Here is a 21,899-nt window from a genome sequence, read left to right on the forward strand (position 1 = left end):
TTAAAGGAGTGGAGATTTGAAGAAAAAAGCAATTCTAGTTCTCATTAGCTGCAAAGTATACATGGAATTTATACCCTTATTAGGACTTCCTGCTCTCTTTCCCAATTCAATTCAGGGCCGTCCAGGGCCAAGGCAAGCACCTTGTCAGTTTGGCAGACTTGCCCCCCCCCCCCCCCCCAAATCTCTTATCAATCTTACACTGCACCGATTTCAAGCCGGGAACTCCCCAAGGGCCAGGCCCATAGTTTCCAATTAGGCTAGTGTGTGGTTACCAAGATGTGCCGAACTTAGCTCCTTGATACATCCTGCGTAAAAAATGCTGATATGAGTAAATGACAGTGTACTTTTATTTTCTCCTCCTTTGTTTTTCCTCTCTGTTGGATTCATGTCAACGATTTGTCGAGAAAGCAATTTTTATTTAGATTGATCTTAATTTGCAAAAGAATGCATAACTTTTAAAAGGTTTTGTTTGTTTATTTTTCTTTTTTCTTTGCTTATTTTTGTAGTCTCAATTACCCCATATAAAGCCTCAAAAGATTTTTATATCTATTTTTCAAAAAATTTCCCGCGGGAGAAGCCCCCCGGACCCCCTGAAATTATGAATGTTTTACATTTCATTTGAAGGGCCACTCTTCTGTTATCTTTACCACTTACCACAAGGTGAATAAAAAAATAATAAGAAATTAAAAGAAAAATAACAACAGTGGAAGCATTAAAAATGGATGTATAAAAAACCTTCTATGTGAAATATTTTTATATGTGTATGTGTGTTAGGGCAATGTGCGAATCCAGGCCCCTCTCGAAAAAAATTTCTGTATTCGACCTTGCACTAAATTATCAGCATTTTTCTATCAAGTCTTCTTATTTTCAAACCCACAAGTAAATTTTTGAAACATTAAATAGTTTTAGTTTTTAAAATACTTTTACATTCTAACGCGATTAAATCCAAAATTAAAGCAGTTTCTATTTAGTCATTATTTTTTACTATGCATGCCATGACCTGGTCAAATTCACTTCGTCAACTGGGACAGCAATAAAGTAACCTAATCATTTGTAGTCACCAACTGTTTGGCCATCGAATGACACTGCAGGGGGACCACTAAAATTTAAACACTTTTTTAAATTTAAAATCCATTTTATTTGGTCCGTTAAAAACCACATACACAGTGTATCTCAAAAGTTATGAAATTATTTTTTTTTGCATGCACTCTGGTTGGCTGGGTTTAGTGGTGTGTTCCCTCAGCTTCACATTACATCTATAATTTGTGTGCTATTTAAAATGTTTTGTAATGAGTTTCTCAACTCAAATTGAGTACTCTCTTTCTTTTCAGGCTAACGTTGCTTATTTTGGATACAGCTTTTCAGTGGATGTTGTAACTAAAGCGCCTTTTTTAAGTATGCTTTTCAAAAAAAAAAATTTTTTTTGTAAATTTGTATATTTGTGTATTGTGTTTGCAATTTAATTTCATTCTTGTTATAATCTTGGATTGCATTTTTATGTTACAATCTTACCCTTTGAAATAACACCTGCTAATATAACCTGCTATTCTAAAAAACTAATCAGAATATCTTGCTTGACGTTCAGTTTGAAAACACTTGAACTCTCATGCGCTTCAATCATATGATTTATAAAGTAAAATCAGTCCACTAGAATTAGTAAAAAAAATTTTGTTAAAAAGTCATCATTTTATGTAGTGTCTCTTCACAGAGCTACACAGTTGAACTCACTTTTAAACAAAGGCATTAACAGGGGGGTGGGGGGGGCAGTCTAAAGGGGCCCCAAGAGGTATGAAATAAATTTAGGGATGTAGGAGTAAACAATATGAAAGGGGGCCTAGAAAAGTCATTTGTGATATGCCTCAGTGCATGTCCCTGCTAAGAAGTGTGAAAGGATTGCAATATTTGCTCGTTTTATAACCAAGCTCTTGTAAAAATCCTGTTTATGCAAATAATCACAAAAATTAAAACATACATTCTTTTCTTTACTTTAATTCTGTACAGTACTAAACAAGGAGGCCCATATGGGGGGGAAGAGGGGGCTCAAGCACCCCCCTTTGAAATTAGAATTTCCTTGCTTTTAGTACTTTTTTTCTTTGCAAAATGCAAAAACATTTCTTCTCCAGCCATTAATGAATAAGTTATTAAAAATGTCAAATTTCAATAACTCTAATCTGTACTGAAATCGGTTTCTATGGGGAAAATATCCTGCTAAACCATGGGGAAAATATCTGAGCCCCCCCCCCCCCTTCTTAAAATTTTGCATAGGGCGCCCTTGCTAAAGAAGTTGGTTAATTTTCTTTGAACTGTCTTATAGTCTCTTTCTTGTGTTATTGTTTCCAAAGTAAACTCAGTGCCTGAAAAAACAGGGTCATTTGCACTCCTTGCTTCAAAGCTTCAAAAAAATGTTGAAGTTTCTCTGCACGTCAAAAGCCACTGAGTATGTTGAGGATTGTTCAGTTCCATTCTTCAAATTTGTCGTTATTGTAGTCTCATTATTCGTTTTTATCTCTATTAGCTTGAATTTAAGCTACAATATTCTCTGAAAGTATATCTTGGAAGTCATAACTTTGGCATCAACAAATGTAATATTTTCAAATGCTTCTCTAATTTATAAATTAAAAAAAAGAAAAAAATAAATAACTATCATTACTTGTTCCCAGGATTTATGACTCAACACTAACTTTCACTTAACTTCAGAATGTTAAAGGAATTTTTCCCAAGGAGGAAAAGTGGAGCTTTAAGTCAATAGAAATTTTGTCAATCACAAAAATAGTGCTCACTTTTAGCAGGGTTTGCTCCTTAAAAGTCATGTATGCTCGCCAAAACTTAAAGTAGTAAGCCAAATCTTTCTGATTTCTTTGCTAAGTTCTGGTGAAAACTAAAAAATATTTTTCCATTACTATGTATTTTATCCTATTTTTAATTCTTAATTCTTGAAAAAATGTTTACCTATTTTCTTTTGGGTATTTATAGCATGTAAAACTAAAGATTTTCTTTAGGGGGAGAGAAAAATTCATTATTGAAAGTAATGTTTGGTGTAGCTTGGCAGAACAGGATATTTTTACTTCATGTATCGAAATGAAGCACGAAATTGCATTTGCACAAAAGGCAGATTTTTCACCCACTGTATATATTTTTTATCCGTTACATACAAATGCTCAAAAGGAAAAAAAAAAAAACATAACTAGATCTAAATCTTACTTTTAGTTGAGTGGTATTAAAGTTGTATCGTTACCTGTTCCATAACGAAAAAGGATAAGAATTGCTATGAGCTTCTGTACACATGAAAGAATAGAAAATTTCGGGTTAAACAAAAACAGTGTTAAAAAACTCTTATCTACCCTTTGTAGGCCTGCAGTAAGTGTAAAAAATTTCCACTCCTGTTAAGGATGCAAAAAGGTTGCACACTTAAACACACATATAATGTAAATAGAACAAGCAGAAATACTCAAAAATTGAAAAGTGATGATATAAAATTAGCGGAGAAAAACTAGAGATTAAGAGACAAATACAAAAAATGAGGCAAAAAGTGGTCAGTTCCAGGAACATGTTTTGATTTCTGTCTCAATAAATTTATTGTTAAGATTCCTCTTCCAACATCTGTTCACTATCCTGCTGTGGGCAGGTAAACAGCAGTATCTGCAGAAATGAGTTTTTGAGATATTTGAAAGGATGTGCATTGGATTCAATACTAACATTAGGGAAATGTTGAAATTAGACTTTTTTTTGCGCCTTTTTTCAGCGGAAACCAAATAAGCAAGCTTGTACAATAAAGCCCATGTACAAAAGATGACGAAAATGCAAAAAAATAAAACTTTGCAGTTACTGTCCTTTACCTGCCCACGGCAGTATAATATAGAATTAAGAAATTTCATCTCAGAAAATACACACACAGCAAAAATATGGAAAACAAAATTGACAAACAAATAGGGAAATAAATTTCTCTAAAAAAAAGAGGATACTGTCAAAAGAGTGGAAATCCATGGATCCGAGGAAGAATCTCATGCCTGGCCATTATTAATAGATCGGCCCTTGAGGCAAATAACTTCTTTATAACAAAGGGTGGCGACAGGAACTGTGAAAAAAAGTTCCCTGACTTTTCCCTGATTAAGTTCAGGGGCGTAGCTAAGGGGGGGGGGGTTTGGGGACAACCCCCCCCCCCCCCCGAAACGTTAGTATCAAAAAAAAAGAGAAAAAGAGGGAAGAGAAAGAAAAAAAAGAAGAAAAAGAAAAAAAAATCAAAACGACTAAGTAACGAAGGTCAAAAATTCACTTCGCTCCCCCCCCCCCCCGCCCCCAATGTCAGTGAAAATCTGCTCCATGTGTGACCCTCAAGCATAAAGACGCCTCCCTCTGCTGCGACAGTTTTTTGATAATTGAGTGAAATTCGACACTTCGCTTTAGAAATGAGATCGATTTGTTAAATCCACTCTCTGTCCACTCCTATTAAATCCATCCAGCCTTTCTTTGTCATAGATTCTGCAAATTGTTAAATATGTTTAATTTTATGAGCCGCGTAGTGGGAATATTGCATACAGTCGAATCTGTATATTTCGAATTTCACATTAAAGAAAAAAAATCGAGATAAAGAGGTTTTGAAATATGGGGGCTTTAAGAAACTTTTTATAGAAATTTGAAATATGATGGTGAAAATTTGAAATCGATACTAAAGACAATATGGGCTCTTGATTAAAATTCCTCTTTATTAGTTTTGTTAGGTATTTATTCTATTATTACAATATTAAGTGCTTTATTGCGAGTTCAAGGAATCATTTTGACAGTAAAAGAAACTTTAAGCACATCTTTTTCAAGAAAAAGTCTTTTATTGCTTTTAGATCCCTGATTTTTTTTTTTTTTTGGATTTATCCTCTTGAGGTTAGCAATTGCAGAAAATCTAACTTGGCCAGTATTCTACGATCTTTCTTTTTTCATCACTTGAAAAAAACTTATACTTTCTTTTCACTCCTATCATTTCGGTTTTCTAAGGAATCACAATTTTAAGAAAGGGAGCAACCAAAGAACAGTAGTATTAATCCAGATAACAGAGCAAAATGGCTTTTAACTTGAATGACTTTTAACCATGAACTTGAAATGTTCATCTTAACATGTCAAACCTGTGAATCCCCTTTACTCTTAGTACCCAAGAAAGTGCGCGAAACGACTGTCCTTTGGTTAATCTACCTGGAAAGCCTATTCGTGGAACACATTTCTCCCTTTTTTCCACTGCCTCCTCAGGTCTTGAAGGCAATTCCTCTGTTTCTGAGTTGAAGAAAATGTTTTTGTTTGCTGCTGGCCTTTGTTGCTAGAAAATTTCACTTTAAATTAAATGGAGGAAAAAGAAAAAAAAGTTAAATTTTCCACAACATTAAAAAAATAAAAAATTCTTTGCTTTTGTTTTGTTTGACACAAGTATCGGAATTGGGGCACCCCATTCCAAAGTATGTAAGATTCACCTCCCTCTTATTTTTTTTAATACTAAAAAAATTTACATACATACACTCACACACACAAACACACGCACACACACACACACACACACACACACACACACATATATATATATATATATAAAAGAAGACCCCCCCCCCCCCCCCGAAAGTCGGGTCTAGTTATGCCTCTGATTAAGTTCACCGAATTTCCCTGATTTATGTTACCAATGATAATGGTTTTCTTTCTTAGCTCTACTTGAAATCCATTGTATGTTTGTATAAAATGCAGTATTTTAAACGTTTTAAGTTGTGTAAAGTTTTTGAACTAAAGACATATTTTAAGATGCTATACTTTTTTAATAAAATGGTTAAAAAAATCATACGAAGTCAATTTTTTTGTTGGAAAAAAAAACCTACAAAACAGTATGTTAAATTTTTCTACAATGGAAAGACTATAGAAAATTAAAAAAAAAAAATACTTTACTTCCAGAAACTACTTAGCATAAGAATTTTGAGAAACTATTAAAGTTACTCTCAAAAACATATGTGTATTTATGATAGAATTAAAAAGTAACTGAAATTATTTTGAACTAAGTTTTCAAACAGTATAATAATTGTTGCAAGAATAACAAGTAATAGTGAAAGAATGGAAGTAATGTAGTTATTCTTATATAACTAATTGACATATTTATGCAAAACAGATGAAACCTTTTGACATTCATTAATAGGGAGCTTTTTTCTAATCAAGAACATAGGTTTTAATGAATGAATACAGCATTTTAACAATAAAGAAATAAAGATATTTACTTAAGTACACAAGTTAACCCTAATTCAAATGATTTCAGTATGTAACGAAAAAATAATCTTAGATTACTTTTGTAAAAAACAAACAACTTTGAAATGCAAGAAAAAAAAAGCAATTAGTTAATTTTAAAATATATAAAAGAAGAATACAACTTGGTTTATAAAATTAAAGAGTCACTTAAGTCTGAAGAAGAGAAAGCCTTTATAATCTGCAGTGACAACAAATAGTATAACGGCAAAAAACAAAGCTTTTTTTTATTGAAAGTTCAATTTTAGCAATTTAATTAAAAACACGAAGAAGTAGTATTAATTCAAAAATCAAAGATTTCTTCTTGAAATCGTGATTACAGTACACTAATTACTTCGAGACAATGGAATAAAGGCAAAGGAGCTAAGGCATTAATGAAGGCTTCCTCTTTGCCTATATGGCTGTTTATTTTACATAGCATTAAAAGCGTAAAAGGAAATTTCAAGCTAGGTAAAATAAGCAACCTAACAAACACAGAAGCAATCTTAGGAAGTTCATCCTGTGGTTGATAAGTAAGATTCAATACTTTGACATGGAGGAAAAAAGATGCACAAATATGCGGCAGTGTATAATCGTACCTCATTAATTTTACTTTTTTTTGAACAGATAATTGGCGGAAAATGCGTAGGGAATTATAGTACTTAATTTTGTAAAGCAAAAAAAAAAATTTTTTTCTTCATAAAATCAATTTTCCCTGATTTTTTGTTATTTTTTCAAAATTCCTTGATATTTCCCTGATTAATAAAGTTCCCTGACTTTTCCCTGATCTGTCGCCACCCTGTAACATGAACATTTATGGTTTAGAAAAGTTTGCTCTTAAAGCTTCCAAGTGATTTGTGATTTCTTAAAATATACACCATTCACAAGAGGCATGCCTTGTTCTTTATCTCTTATGTGAACTTTGGCAAATCCACTGTGCATCATGAAACAATTTTTAATTTAAATATTTTTCTAAATTTATTTGTTTTGCCTTTGTATTACAAGATTTTAAACTCATGTAACTTGGAATATGCTGGGCATTTAAGTTAAAAACAAATATATGAATTTCACATTAAAAATTGTTGCTTTCAAATTCAGTTTTTATATTTTTAGACAGGTTGTCCAGTTTAAAAGTACTAGTCGAAGCAACTTCTGTTGATTATTGGGGCAACTTTCGTAATGAAGGATATGGCTATGGCGATATAGTATTAGAACCAGGTATATATATAAATTTATTTATTTCTTTACATTTTGAAATGTGTTTAACAAATTATATTTTTACATTATTAAAATTACAATTTTCTTATTATTTATTGTACCTCAAAGGACAACTCAAAATGGAGATTCTAACGTGGAAACTTGAACCTACAACTCTTAAGAGCAAGTTACATAATTTTTTTATTGGTGGAGTGCCGAGCTTAGAAGACATATCCTATGTAATTAGTCCAAGAGAGACAAAAGTAAGATTTTAATTTTCATATTGTTGAAGTAATCGCACAAGATAAACTGTTATTATTAAAGTTCAGTTTTGTGTTTGTGGCAACTTCTCTTTTGGTATGAAATCTTAAGAACATTAATAGTTAGTCAGTTCATGGCAGCACTTAATTCTTATAAGCCCTGACAATTGCTGAAACTCATGACAACAAAGACTACAGTCAATCCCTGTTTTCCCATTAAAGTTGCCATTGATTGGTGGATACACAGGATTGGGTACAGCGCCTCTTGCAGTCAAAAGGGACGAAGTCAAATTAAAAATTTTGAAATGTTATCATTGGTGGGTGGATACGCAAGATAGGGTTTCGCGCCTCTTGTGGTCAAAATGGACGACATATGAAGCTTCGCGTTTTTCGAGAATTTCAAGAGCATATCATAGTTGCATCGGTTTAACACAGAAAAACCATAAATTGTCCAGGCCTGTAAAGCGTGAGCACCATCAAGTGGGGCCATGGCCAGTTGTAAGTTGCAATAGTTGTTAGTTGCTTGTAGGGATTGCAATACCGAACCAAAAATTCAGTACAGGTATTCAGTATTTTTAAAACGTGATACCGGAATACTGGTATTTGGAATTTCTCAAAAAAATGCTTGAAAACAGTTTTGTTGCCATATTTCATAATTTTGTATATATAAAATATTATTTGTGAAAACTTATTGTAAATGAATATAAACTGAAGGAACAAATATGTTATAATAAAAAATCAATAATAGTAAAAAACATAATACAGTGGCTCCCAAAAGTGTTCGTACACCTTGAAGTTTTGTAATAAAACCAAAATATCGCAAAACTGAATTCGAATATGAAGTCCAATTTTTTTTCACACCATTCCTATGCCATTCTGAATAAAACCCAGCAGTGTTTTTCAAAATATTGCCAGAATTTATTTTTGAAATTTGTCAAAAAACGAAGATAAAGAGAAAAAATACGCCACGAAAGTCATCGTACACTGAAATATTTTCGAATAAATTCATAATTAAAATTATCATATGTGGGTTTTTTATTATTTTTGCATCGTAATGACACTATAAAGTCATTTGCCGTTAATTTTTTGTCTATTTATTCCCTAATATTCTGCTTATTATTTTAAAATTGCTGGTATGTGTAAAAAACAACAAACACGATTCGAAATTTGATTTTTTTCCCTCACAGTAGCCATAAATTGGTTTCAAATGTCTCTAAATTATGTAATTTATACCATTCTATAGTGAAGTGCTTGATAAAATGCTTTAAAGACAAGAATCGGATCGAAAACACGGTAAGAAAAGGTCAACTGGCAAAGTTAACAATGCGTGATCAGAGGTTTGCAGTTAAAAAAATTATAAAAAATACACATTTGAGTGCTGAAAAAGTGTTTGCAGAATTGAATGAAACATTTTAAGTTTAATTTTCACCTAAAATTGTTTGCCAAGTTCTCTGATTAGCTGGATTAAATGGGACCTCTTCCCGCAGAAATTTTCTTGTTCGTGCGAAAAACAGTAAGCTAACGCTTTCCGTCGTAATATCAATGATAAATAAGCTCAAAACGTTTTGGAACAACGTCTTACTTATAGTTGAGAATAAATTCAGCATTTTGGGTTAAATTGTTGCATAATTGTAAATAGAAGAAAAAATGAAGAATTTAATCTTAAGAACTTGGTTGGATCAATTAATCAGGACGGTGAAGGTGTTCTAGTGTGAGGGTGCATTACAGCATCAGGACTTGGAAATTTGGAATTTTTTGATGAAATAATGAATTATGCTGTTCACTTAAATATTTTAAAAAACAATTTATAACTATTAGTCCAAAATTTGGTAATCGGAAACAACTTTGTTTTTTATCAAGATAACGATAAGAAGCACACGTTTGCGTTTGGTGCCTCAAAAATTGTGCTTAAGCTTAGAAATATCTTCTCAATCGCCAGATTCAAACTTAATGGAACATATTTGGAGATATCTGGTAGTTAGATTACGAAAATACACCATTGAAACGAAAAGCGAACTAGAAACAGTAAGACTCGAAATGAGGCTGAACACCTACTCAGAAATTGAACAAAAAAAGAAAGAAAAAACAATGAAATCTATTCCCAGACGTTTAAAAACTGTTGTTGATACTGCATGACATTCCACTAAATAATAACTTTGTAAAATGTTAGATTATTTACTAATTTTTTGACATTTTTTCAAAGTGTACGAAGACTTTTGTGAGATAAAATTTCTGGCAATTTTTGGTTTTTGATTTTTAAAAAAATATGTTTTAATGTTTTATTAAAAATTTTCATGCAGTTTTGTTAAAAATAAATCATAGCTCTTATAATAAAATACCTATTCCGAAATATTAATTCTAACCAATGGATAATGGCCAATTTCATTGAGAGTCGTAGGTGTACGAACACTTTTGGGAGCCACTGTATGTCTATTAAATTGTTTCTACTTCTGGAACCCATTTTAGGCTGAACTTTCCTGCAGTTCAAAATACTCTTTCTTAATTCACGCAGGTCACATGGCAGGTACTGTGAACAATGTGCGATACACCTCTTCTAATTGTCTAGAAGTCCATCTTAAAATAATTCGATCTCTTGCCTGTTATTTTTGGATAAATCCTTTCATGTGTGTGAGTTTCTTTTGTATTGTGTGTATATATATATTTTAAATTTATAGCTAGTTGTAATTTCTTTGAGAGAAAATACTTTTCCAATATTAACATAATTTTCTCTTGAGCAGGAGAGGTTTGAAATTTACGATAAACTTGACTGAATTTGATCTTGTTAGTTTCTCTTATTTGTTTTTGCTTTCTTTTCAAAATTCTTTACAATTATAGTTATGTAAATCTGAAAATATGTTTCAATTGAATATGCTTTACCTCTATACAAGTTTTTGATGGCACTATATAATTTATTTCTATCTTGCCAAGTAAAAAGCCTAATAGCAAGACAGTACAACAAATAATCATTTGTTCTGCTAACAAGAAAAGTGTTTGTCAAAATTTAGTACAGTTGAGACAAATAATTAAAATAGAAATCATAAAGTATAACTGTAATTGATGGTTAGAATAAATTGTTCATAGGAAAAATGCATTCAAAATTACACAAAAATTAACTTTCTCTAAAGGGAAAGTGAGTGATTAGGGAAATGAAAAAAATAAAAACATGCTGCACAAAAGCGCACGAAAATGTGATTCATTTCACCATCTAGTAATGACAATATCATTTTTCAATCTTTCCGCTACTTTTGTTTAATGATATTCTATTAGTTTGCTTTAGAAGCCAAGTTTTTACATCAAAAGATTAATTTTGGTTCTGTATCATGGAAAAAGAATGACATTTAAAATATAAGTAGATATTTAATAAGTTAAATTGAAAATCCTTTAATTGAAACTATTTATTATTTTCAACTAATACCGAAAATACCGGTATTTTACCTCAACAAATACCGGTATTACGTAATTGCAAGAAATACCGGTATTCGTTATATCAGTATTGCAATCACTAGTTGCTTGTTTTCTTGTATATGTGCCGACATATAGTAAATGTTTATCTTGAATTCTTAATCAACATCTGGAAGATTTTAGGAGCTGCTTTTTAGCTCACATTAACACATTACAACATTATATAACATTAGCCAAATGTTTTAACTAGATAAATTTCATCTTTCGTAGGAATTCACCTTACAATGCATCAGATACAAATTGTGTTTAGTCTGAAAGGTTTCATTTTTTGTTCATTTGATGTTTGAGATCAAAGGTTGCCAACAGGTTGATTTAAAAAGGGAGCTAAAGAGGACCTGACCTTCCTCAAAATAAATTCAGAGTCGTTCAGTGTGAATAAGGTTCAATTTTTTTAAACTTAAAAATTTCCCATAATATTTAGCTTTGAACTCTTACCAAAAAACATTCTATATATGCTCCCCTGAGGTTGATCACAATCAACCAGTCGATTGTGGAATGATTTCGAAACAACTTGCGTAAATGGTTGGATGGTTTTCTTATTATACAGTTGCTTTTAACAATTACAATGAAAATTTTCATACTAACATTTAAAAATAAATTTACTGTTTTATGTCTGGATTATTTGAATAGAGTAGACTCTTATTTTATGTGGTTTTTACTACACATGGTTTAAGATTTGATATCTTTATTTTATAACAAAGGATATGTTTTGATTTTAGGTGACTGCGGCATTGGAAACAGATAAAATTTTTTCCCTCTTTCGAAATCTAAACCCTTGAGATTGCAGATAGCATGCAATAAACTGCATTTTGGTGAGCTAATAAGTGAGCTTGAGCCATTGGAGATATTTTTCGTTATCGGTTCCAGAGTTCTTTCCAGAAGTAATCTTATTAAATTCACAATTCAGAGCTCCCTGGTAGGAGAGCTTTCAGAAGGAACAAAAAAGAACAAAACCAACAAAGATACATACATCAATGACACATAACCAAAAGCTTACACATTCAAAATTTTGAGCCATTCCTTAACAATGTCAAATGATTGTTCTGATAGTAAAGGAAGATATCCCGTCATGAAAGCAACGTGAGCGATCATGGCCGCGTTAATGCCCTACAAAGACAAATGGTGACTGCCAAAAGACTATCATAAATACCTCTTTTTATTAAACTCTAAGTTAATTCATGTTTTCTTTATGTATGTTGTGCATATGTATCAAAATAAGTACACATTATACTTATTATATACTTATCTATTACTAAAATGAAGTATTTTTTTTTTATTTATGGAACCTAACCCAGGGTGTCTACTCAAAATTTTTTTTCCAACTTCCCTGACTTTTCCAGATTTTCCATACCACAACAAAATTTTTCCAGGTGCTTTTTAAAAGTTAATTTAGCTACTTTCGCTATTTTTTTAATGGTTGCCTGTGCAAATGTGATTTGATACACATTGCGTTTATATCACTGCTTAATGTAAATTTCAAACTATTACATCCACCCATCCCTAAAACAGACTTAGTTTTCTGGGAAATTTTGAGCACTTTTAAGAAATCGCTTTGTTGAATTGTTAAGCATCAAATACATATATTCACACAGGAAAGGGGTCATTGGTTTTCCAGCCTAAAATCTTAACAAAAAACCTTGCAATTCGAAAACCTTGCCACTGAAATAAAGAAACCCAACTTTGCTTCCAAAAGCTCACTGCACTTCAACATCAATTTTACTGTGTCAAAGGTATTTGTATTCGGTCCAACATTTGCAACCTTTGCCGTTTTAACCAAGACTTTTAAGTGTGGTAAAATATCTAAAGTCCTTTGTGCAACAGCTGAGCTCTCAACCCACTGAATAGAACAAATTTCAGTGGGAAAACTTTTCTTTTAAGATATTTTTACAGTTTGTTTGGCTCTGATTCAAGAGGAATTGCTTCAAAGCATGAAGACATAAATTAACAAACACATCCCTACAGAGATAAAGACTACACTAACACTTAAGCAATATTGAAATTGAACAATGATCTATAAACTAGTTTACCCTTACATGCAATATCACATCCTGAGACTGCAGTTTCGTTCTAATTAGAACTCTTCAGTCAGGAATAGTGAATAACCAAGCTGGAGGCAGATGTCATCTTATTGAAGCCCTGGCCCCAGTGCAACACAAGGGTCTACTGCATATTGTCAACTTGTTAAAATTCTACTGAAATAATGTATTTATATTATTTTATTCCTATATCTTCTTTCACCACCAAATGTTAATTTCAAAGCTAGATTGTGACACATTGTTAACGTATAAAGTATCTTAATGGCAAACCTGTTAGCTACTCATTTTAGGTGAACAAGTTTAATAATTGTAACTGCAGTGATGTATAAGTATGTTTGAAATCACATGTTTTTTCTAGTAGCTATTCTTGCTAAATTTATAATATTGCAGTTTATATTGCAAAAAAAAAAAAAAAACAATAAACCTCTTAAATTGATGATGACTCTCTAGTCAGCATAGAAGAATGATTATGAAGAAGTGATATATATATATATATATATATATATATATATATATATATATATATATATATATATATTAAAGAAAATTTTCAAGCAAAAAACTTTGCATTGAAATTTAAGAGTTTTTCCATGCTATTGAAACAACATGCAAATTGATTAAAAGAAAATGCTCCAAATGTGAAGAACAAGTGTTAAAAGTTAAAAAACGATAACTGGTGTTAAAGAATGAGGTTTTGATTAAATTTTTAAAATATCAGTTTTGCTTTTAAATTTTGTATAAAAGCAAGAAAAATATTGCATTATTTTTACTTTTTTTATTTAATTACTTTTCATTAATTTTAGGCAAATAAAAATATTCCTTGTTTTAGCAAAAAAAAACTTTCCTACAGAAGTAATACTCAGCTCAGCAGAGATTTGTTGAATGCAGTAAGATAACTTTAAGATATCCCTGCAATATAATTACATGTTTACAGCTGTGATTTTTAAAGTACTTTTTTTCAGGATGCACAACTATCAAAGTATGGTGTTCACACAGTATCAAGTGGAAAAGTGACTTTCACTGCTTCAATAATAAAGCAGATCAAGTAAGTTGATAAATTCCAGCTGTAAGCATAAGTTGTCATAAAACAAGTTTTGCAATGCCTTTTTTTTTTTTTTTTTTTTTTTTTGTGAACTGCTGAATGAATACAAAGTATGCCAATGAAAAAGCTGTACAGTAACTTTACTGTTTCAAGATTGTTATCATGTAACTTTTTTCAGTCATTGACTATACTTGAGGTAAAATTTATAGGAAGTTGATAACTGCTTAAAAAGAATGAATGGAATTTAATACCAATCTGTACTACAAATGTTGTGTGGGGGAGGAGCACACAAAGCTCTTTAGTTCAACGCTAGGACAACTTTAAAAAGTGCTATCTTGAAATTCATGTAGATACATCGAGTAATTCATTTTTCACCTAGTTCTTACTGACCAGGGAGCACACAGTGTAATAACAAAGCAAAGTTTAAATAGGTAGTAACTGAAAGAACATATTGAGGCATTTTTTGATCATGTGCACCTGTTATGGTGATATAAGGCACAAAATTAAAGATGGCATGAGATTTCTTCGTTTGCATGTGGTAGGATATCCATTTGCAAAGCTTGTGAAAGATGTCTTCAAGTACTCACAGAAAAACACTAAATGTGGCAAGCTTTTCTTAAGTTTTCGGCAGGCTTTAAGACCTCAAATTTCAATAACAGGCACATGAAGGCAAATATTTTATAAGTGCAGAAACATGGTTTATTCTGCATTTTTGATTTCTACTAATTTAGATTATTTTCATTATATCTTGTGGTTTACTGTTGAGAAATGTTACATTTCAGTTTGCTCAGTTTATAATTTAGTTTTCAGTGGCCAGGAATGTTTGGTATAACCAAATGTTAAGAAACAGAAAACCATGCTGGTTTTTTTAACCAAATCTTTTAATGAATTCAACACATTGTTGGAAAATGTAATCTGTGCAAAGTAACCAGCAAAGCTTTAGAGATAAATAATGCTGCTAACTTATTGATCTGTTATCTTTTTAAAACATAATGCAAGCTTTGTATGTATGTATATTTTTAATTAATGAAACTATAGGCGGCTTGTACAGAAAAGGGAGCAACTACCCTCTCACTTTTCAGAGTTAAAAATTTAATCATTAATTGGACAATGAATTTTATGGGGTAGATTGATTGATTTCATGAAAGTAAAAACTAAAAATTCCAAATAAATGGACTTTTCTCATCTTATTTCATAAGAATTGGATATTGAAATGAAAGAAGAAAGTCTATTGTGGCCATCCGTTCCGATTTTTAATGCCATATTCCATTTTTAAAATACTAAAAACCAGTAACATAGCCTAATTTTAGAAAAAAAATCAGCTTCAGGGGCCACCCCCCCCCCAACCTCCACACTTCTTTTGATGCACCAGCCACCTATGAATGCAACTTTTCTTAGTTGGTCTGCCATGTACATTTAAGTTTTTATAGAAGTAAATGGAATAGAGGAACAGTTCATTGTCTTTATTCTTTTTCAGTCTTATACATTTCAAAATAGCCCAAAAAGTATATATAAGCCAAAATTTATTATCTTACTACTTAGTTTTTACTGAGATACATGATGTTACACTGATGATGCCATCTGTAATTTATATAAATCTCAACTCTGGAGACATGATGAGAGAGATAAAAGTAACCTAAGCAATGGAAGAGCACTTGGAGTGTAGGTATAAAATGGCTCTAGGTCCTGCTTTGGCATGTATGCTTTATCCACATCATCATCAGAGTAAAATAAAAGGATGGGTTAAATTTTGAACAAAAAAAAAATCCATGTAGCTTTGGACACTTATGATATTTACTTTTTTTTAATCCCAATTTTATTAAAAAAAAAGTCCCACTGTAAATGGTGGAAGAATGACTAATAGGGTGGAACGAAAAAAACAAAGTTTTCATTTTCGAATCGTAATAGTGCGGAAAAGTTGCGATTGGTGAAGACTTACAAAACAAAACAAAGATTTTTAAAATCGGATAATATCTTCCGATCCCGCAACGAGCCTGAATATTTGAAAAAATGGAAAATTTCGTGTTTTCTTAGTGATTTTTCAAAAATTTTGTTTTATGTTTCTTTTTAAGGTTCTAATATGGAAAAGTTACGATTGATGAAACCTTCAGAAATAAAAAAAAAAATGAAATCGAATAATACCTTCAGATCCAGAACCAAGCCTAAAAAATCGAAAAAGTTGAGAATTTTAGGATTTTTTCGAATTTTTAACATTTTTGGATCAATGCACTTTTTCAGGCTACAGAACGGAGAAGTTACGTTTAGTGAAGACTTCAAAGAGAAAAAAAAAATCTTTTTGAAATAAAACAATATCTTCCGATCGCGCAACGAACCTACACGTTTGAAAAAGTGTAAACTTTAAGCCCTTTTTTCAGTTTTTTTTTCTTTTAGTTTAACGATCCTCATAAGTTCGGTATAAAATACTAATGGAAGAACGTTTGTTTATAAAACAAATGTGATATTTTAGTACTAGAGCCTGCCTGTAAATTGTTCACATGGCCCTTTAATCCTGCGATACTCATATTTGTTTATGCCGCTTAGTACAGTGTATGCATCTAATACGCCCCATTAGCGAAATAAAGAACCGCAAAAATTTCACAGACGGTGCCATTCATGTTTACAGAACAATTCACACCTGTCGATATTTACCTGACAATCTAAAACAAGTTGTTTACTAGGGTGGAACGAAAAAAAACAAAGTGTTTATTTTCGAATTGTAATAGTGCAGAAAAGTTGCGATTGGTGAAGACTTACAAAACAAAACAAAAATTTTTAAAATCGGATAATATCTTCCGATCCCGCAACAAGCCTAAAAATTTGAAAAAAAATAGAAAATTTCATGTGTTCTTAGAGTTTTTTAAAAATTTTGCTCCAACGTTTCTTTTTAATACTCTAAGACGGAAAAGTTACGATTGGTGAAGCCTTCAGAAATTTAAAAAAACATATTGAAATCAAATAATACCTTCTGATCCAGGAACAAGCATGAAAAGTAAAAAAATTGAGAATTTCATCTTTTCTTAGTGATTAAAAATAAAATTGTTCTTCTTGTTTTTTTCCCCGGTGTTACAGGGAAAAGCCTTTAAAAAAACCCTATATTACACATAAACATTAATTTATTTCTTGACTTTTAAGGTATCTTCGAAACATGTAAAACTACCATTCTTTACAACAATGAAACATTTTCAAATAATAAAAAGTTATAAAATATTTACCAAATTTACAATCCAGTATACAAGTCTTATTGTTTTAAGTGTTAGTTGTTGAAGCTAATTTATAATCAGATTTTTTGGAAAATTCGGGCATAATTGATCTGGATTTCAATGTTGCTCTTATGTAGCCATCTTTCGATTTAAATCCACACACTTTGAGTGAAGCCTCCGTCATTAGCTTCACACATCTTTCGACAGCTTGCGTATGGCAGAGGAATAGTTTTATATCCCAGTCGGTTATAGTGCCTGTTACAATAAAATTTTCAATATCTTTGTTAGGAACTTTTCGAAGAAAAGGCGGAGAAGATAGCTTTGCCGTGTTTCAATTAATAATCTCTGTGTAACCTTCTGCTTCGAAATTTAGAGATGGAATGACAAAGTTTCTAATGCTTTTGCCTTTAGAAACAGATTCTCTGGCTTTTAAGACGTTTTTAAATGCTAGTTCTCTTATGTGCCCCCTTTCATCAAACACCATTGCCATTAATAAGTTTTCGGGATGCGCAAAGAAAGAGTTTCTTTCAATGACAGGGTAAACAACTTATTTTAGATTGTCAGGTAAGTATCGACAGATTTGAATTGTTCAGTAACCATGAATGGCATCGTCTGTGAAATTTTTGCGGTTCTTTATTTCGCTAATGGGGCGTATTAGATGCATACACTGTACTAAGCGGCATAAACAAATATAAGTATCGCGGGATTAAAGGGCCATGTGGAAAATTTACAGGCAGGCTCTAGTACTGAAATATCACATTTGTTTTATAAACAAACGTTCTTCTATTAGTATTTCATACCGAACTTATGAGGATCGTTAAACTAAAAGAAAAAAAAAAGCTGAAAAAAGGGCTTAAAGTTTACATTTTTTCAAACATGTAGGTTCGTTGCGCTATCGGAAGATATTGTTTTATTTCAAAAAGATATTTTTTTTCACTTTGAAGTCTTCACTAAACGTAACTTCTCTGTTCTGTAGCCTAAAAAAGTACATTGATCCAAAAATGTTAAAAATTCGGAAAAATCCTGAAATTCTCAACTTTTTCGATTTTTTAGTCTTGGTTCTGGATCAGAAGGTATTATTCGATTTCAATTTTTTTTTTTTAATTTCTGAAGGTTTCACCAATCGTAGCTTTTCCATCTTAGAGCTTTAAAAAGAAACATAAAACAAAATTTTTGAAAAATCACTAAGAAAACACGAAATTTTCCATTTTTTCAAATATTCAGGCTCGTTGCAGGATCGGAAGATATTATCCGATTTTAAAAATCTTTGTTTTGTTTTGTAAGTCTTCACCAATCGCAACTTTTCCGCACTATTACGATTCGAAAATAAAAACTTTGTTTTTTTCGTTCCACCCTAATGACTAACCATTAATTTTTACGACTAAGTTTTATTAAAATGTGTTAAAATCAGGGCTGCCGCTAAAAATAGCTGCCAGATGCCAAAAGTAATTTCTAAATTAGTCTCCCATTTTTTAAAAAAAAAGCATTTATGTCATATAAGGCACTGGTAAATAAACATTTCTTGGCTGTGTGGTACATAAAAGGGACTACTTTTAGCAGGGGTCTATGCCTAAACGTGGAGAAAATTTGCCAATAAAGTACTCTAAACAAGTATTTCTCAATCTCTTTTGATCTGCGGGCCAGCTAGAGCTTTTGGACTGTTAAATACTCGTAAAAAAATTTTGCGAGCAACTGAGGTTTTTTCTTCCTTTTTTAAATGAATTAAAAATATAAATTAACCTTTACTTGATATTAAAGAAGTTATAAAAACTATTTAAATGTTAAGGATACAATAAGTAATTACTATACATAAGTAATAAACTTTATTGATAAATCATAGAAAATTTCAAAAACTAATCACATAAACCCCATCAAAGATGTCGTATAGGATATTATTTTTATTATGTTTTATTTTTTCAGAAAGGAATGTTTTTTATGGTGGAGAGAGAGAGCAGAGAGAGGGGGTAAAACTGTTTGGAGGGACAAAAATACCGACTTTTTGTAAATATGTAAAATACTGACAATTACTGACTAAAATTTAAAAACTTTCACGTAACAAAAAAGAGTATCATACTTAGTGAAATAGATGCTAGCTTTGTTTGTAATGTGCAGCAACATAATGTAAAGCTTATTTGGTACAAATTTCAACTGAAAGATGTGAGTTTAGTTTATATATTTAGTGAATAAAACTTTTTTGTTACTAGGAAAATAAATTAAAAGATCTTGCAACTGGTCAAAATATTATTAAATGATCAAGAGCAGTATTTCATTTATGTTTTTTTTTTTTTTTTTTTGAAAACTCACTGGAAAACACAATTTCAAGAACATTTCTGATTTTAGAAATACAAAGTGAAAAAAAAAATGTATAAATTGTACACTTAACCCTGTTAATTTTTAGTTAAAAAAATATTTTAGTGAAACCCAGAGCACATTTAGAAGATTGTTTTAATTACAAATCAGCAAATATTTTTTCATGTACAGAAAGTAAGTTCAATTTATAAATATAACAAATTTTTTCTTATCTCAAAATTTTACACAATGTAGTTTTCATGTATACCTTTTTACTTTCTTCTATATCTAATATATAGAAGAAAGTATTGGATTCGTGCAAATTTTCGAATTTCGAATTTTGACGGATTCGAACGTTTTGAGGTGTGCTGAGTCCATTTCGACCATTTTTGGAAAATGTCTGTGTGTGTGTGTGTGTATGTATGTGTGTCACGTCTGTGTGTGACCAGTTTTTTGTGGCCGCTCTACAACAAAAACTACCGCATGAAATCGAACGAAATTTAGTACACATATGTGCCCCTATGTGAACTTGTGCCCATTAGTTTTTTGCGCGAATTCCTCCAAGGGGGGTGGAGCAATGGGACGTTTTTCGAGTTACGCGTGCTTGCTATTCCTCAGGAAGTTACTGGCGGAATCAAACAAAATTTGGTCCATATGTTGGTATTAACAGGAACAGGTGCTGATTCAATTTTGGTGTCAATAACTCAAACGGGGGTTGAGCTGTAGAACGTTTTTTGTCGTCAATTGTGACTGCTGTATCTCAAGAAATAATGAACGGAATGAAAGAAAAATTTATCTGCAAGTAGCCCTTAGTGGGTATAAGAGCTGATTTTATTTTGGTGTCAACAGCTAAAAGGGGGGTAGCGCAATCACCCGTTCTTTTTTTTCCATTTTGAGTGCCCTATCTCAAGAAGTAATGCTACGTTCTGGTTGAAATTTGGAATATATGTGAATCCATATGTAAACAGGCTTTGGTTCTATTTTGACGCCGATCGCTCCAAGAGGTGTTGATTTTTTTTTTGCGAATAAAAATATTTTTATTAATGCAACAATAAGAAAGATAAATCGTAATAGATTGTCGTCTGCGTATTTCTCGTGATTTTAATTGTATGGAAATGATAGGAAATATTATCTCAATGATTTAAAATTTTTAACTGTTGCCATCTTATGTTTGTTAACAAATAAAATATTTGTAATTAATTCAAGCAAGGCTTTTAAAATAACTTTCAATTTTCACTCTTTGCTTTGCTTTTGCAATAATTCAGACATTGGGATAGTCGTCAAGTTTTTGCATGTGTAATTTTGTTTTTGTTGGGAATATTGCTTCCTCGTCAAGCATGGGGAGGGATCAGAAAAAGGAAAAATATAGAAGAAAGTTTCGTGATGGCCACAACATACTAGTTTCTCTGATATTATCTTCATCTTACCTTACACTTTGGACAAAAATGGGAAAGTTATACACACAATACATTTTAAAATATTGTGAATGTGAGCAATGGGACTGTAGTGTATAAAAATTACATAAATTTTTCTGATACTTGGGCTTTACCTTTTGTTCAATATGTAAAGCAATTTATTTTGCTATCTCCATATTACTCCGGCATTTATGTACTTAAAGAGAAAGTATCAGGGGATAAAACTGTTCAGAAATATTGACTTTAGTGACCAACATTTATTAAATGCCGATTACATACTAACAAAACTTTTTAAATACCTGACTAAATTTAGAACATAATCAGCAATATTACGCGTTGTAAAATGAATGCTTATTTTATTTGTAATATATGGCAATGCCTAATTTGTAGTGTAAGTCTAAAATGAAATTCTGACTAAAAGTTGTAAGTTTAGTTTACATAATTTCTATATGATGATGAGCAAAGACCTACAAACCCTTTTAAAAGTTAGAAGTAGGGAAAATTTTTTAGATGACAGACAAATTATTATTCAGTTTAAAGACATACTAAGTGCAACATGGCTTCTAAAAAAAACTGGTTATTAGGGCAGGGCCTGATTGCCACACAGCCCTAGGCCTGGTCCCCCTCTTCCTAAGGGCCCCAAATTTCTTAATGAATTATGCATAGCGTTTCAACTATATGAAAAATGCACACATTTTAAAAATAATGACTCCAATAAATAATTGGAGAAAAACTTTCTTAAAGAAGAATTTTTTAAA

At 31.4% G+C, this 21,899-nt stretch overlaps 1 protein-coding gene across 1 annotated transcript in view; it reads left to right on the forward strand.

Moving 5' to 3' along the window:
• The window catches only part of LOC129233965 (tectonic-like complex member MKS1), a gene marked incomplete at its 5' end in the record, with an annotated part of 41,506 nt that overhangs the window by 17,068 nt on the left and 2,539 nt on the right, over positions 1–21,899 (forward strand). Inside the window, 4 exons of the mRNA XM_054867875.1 lie at positions 1,332–1,395; positions 7,354–7,458; positions 7,567–7,700; positions 14,158–14,240. Coding sequence (XP_054723850.1) covers positions 1,332–1,395; positions 7,354–7,458; positions 7,567–7,700; positions 14,158–14,240 — 386 coding nt within the window. The remainder of the gene's footprint in view (positions 1–1,331; positions 1,396–7,353; positions 7,459–7,566; positions 7,701–14,157; positions 14,241–21,899) is intronic.

This window comes from Uloborus diversus, unplaced genomic scaffold (assembly GCF_026930045.1).
Source record: "Uloborus diversus isolate 005 unplaced genomic scaffold, Udiv.v.3.1 scaffold_838, whole genome shotgun sequence".
Taxonomy (NCBI): domain Eukaryota; kingdom Metazoa; phylum Arthropoda; class Arachnida; order Araneae; family Uloboridae; genus Uloborus; species Uloborus diversus.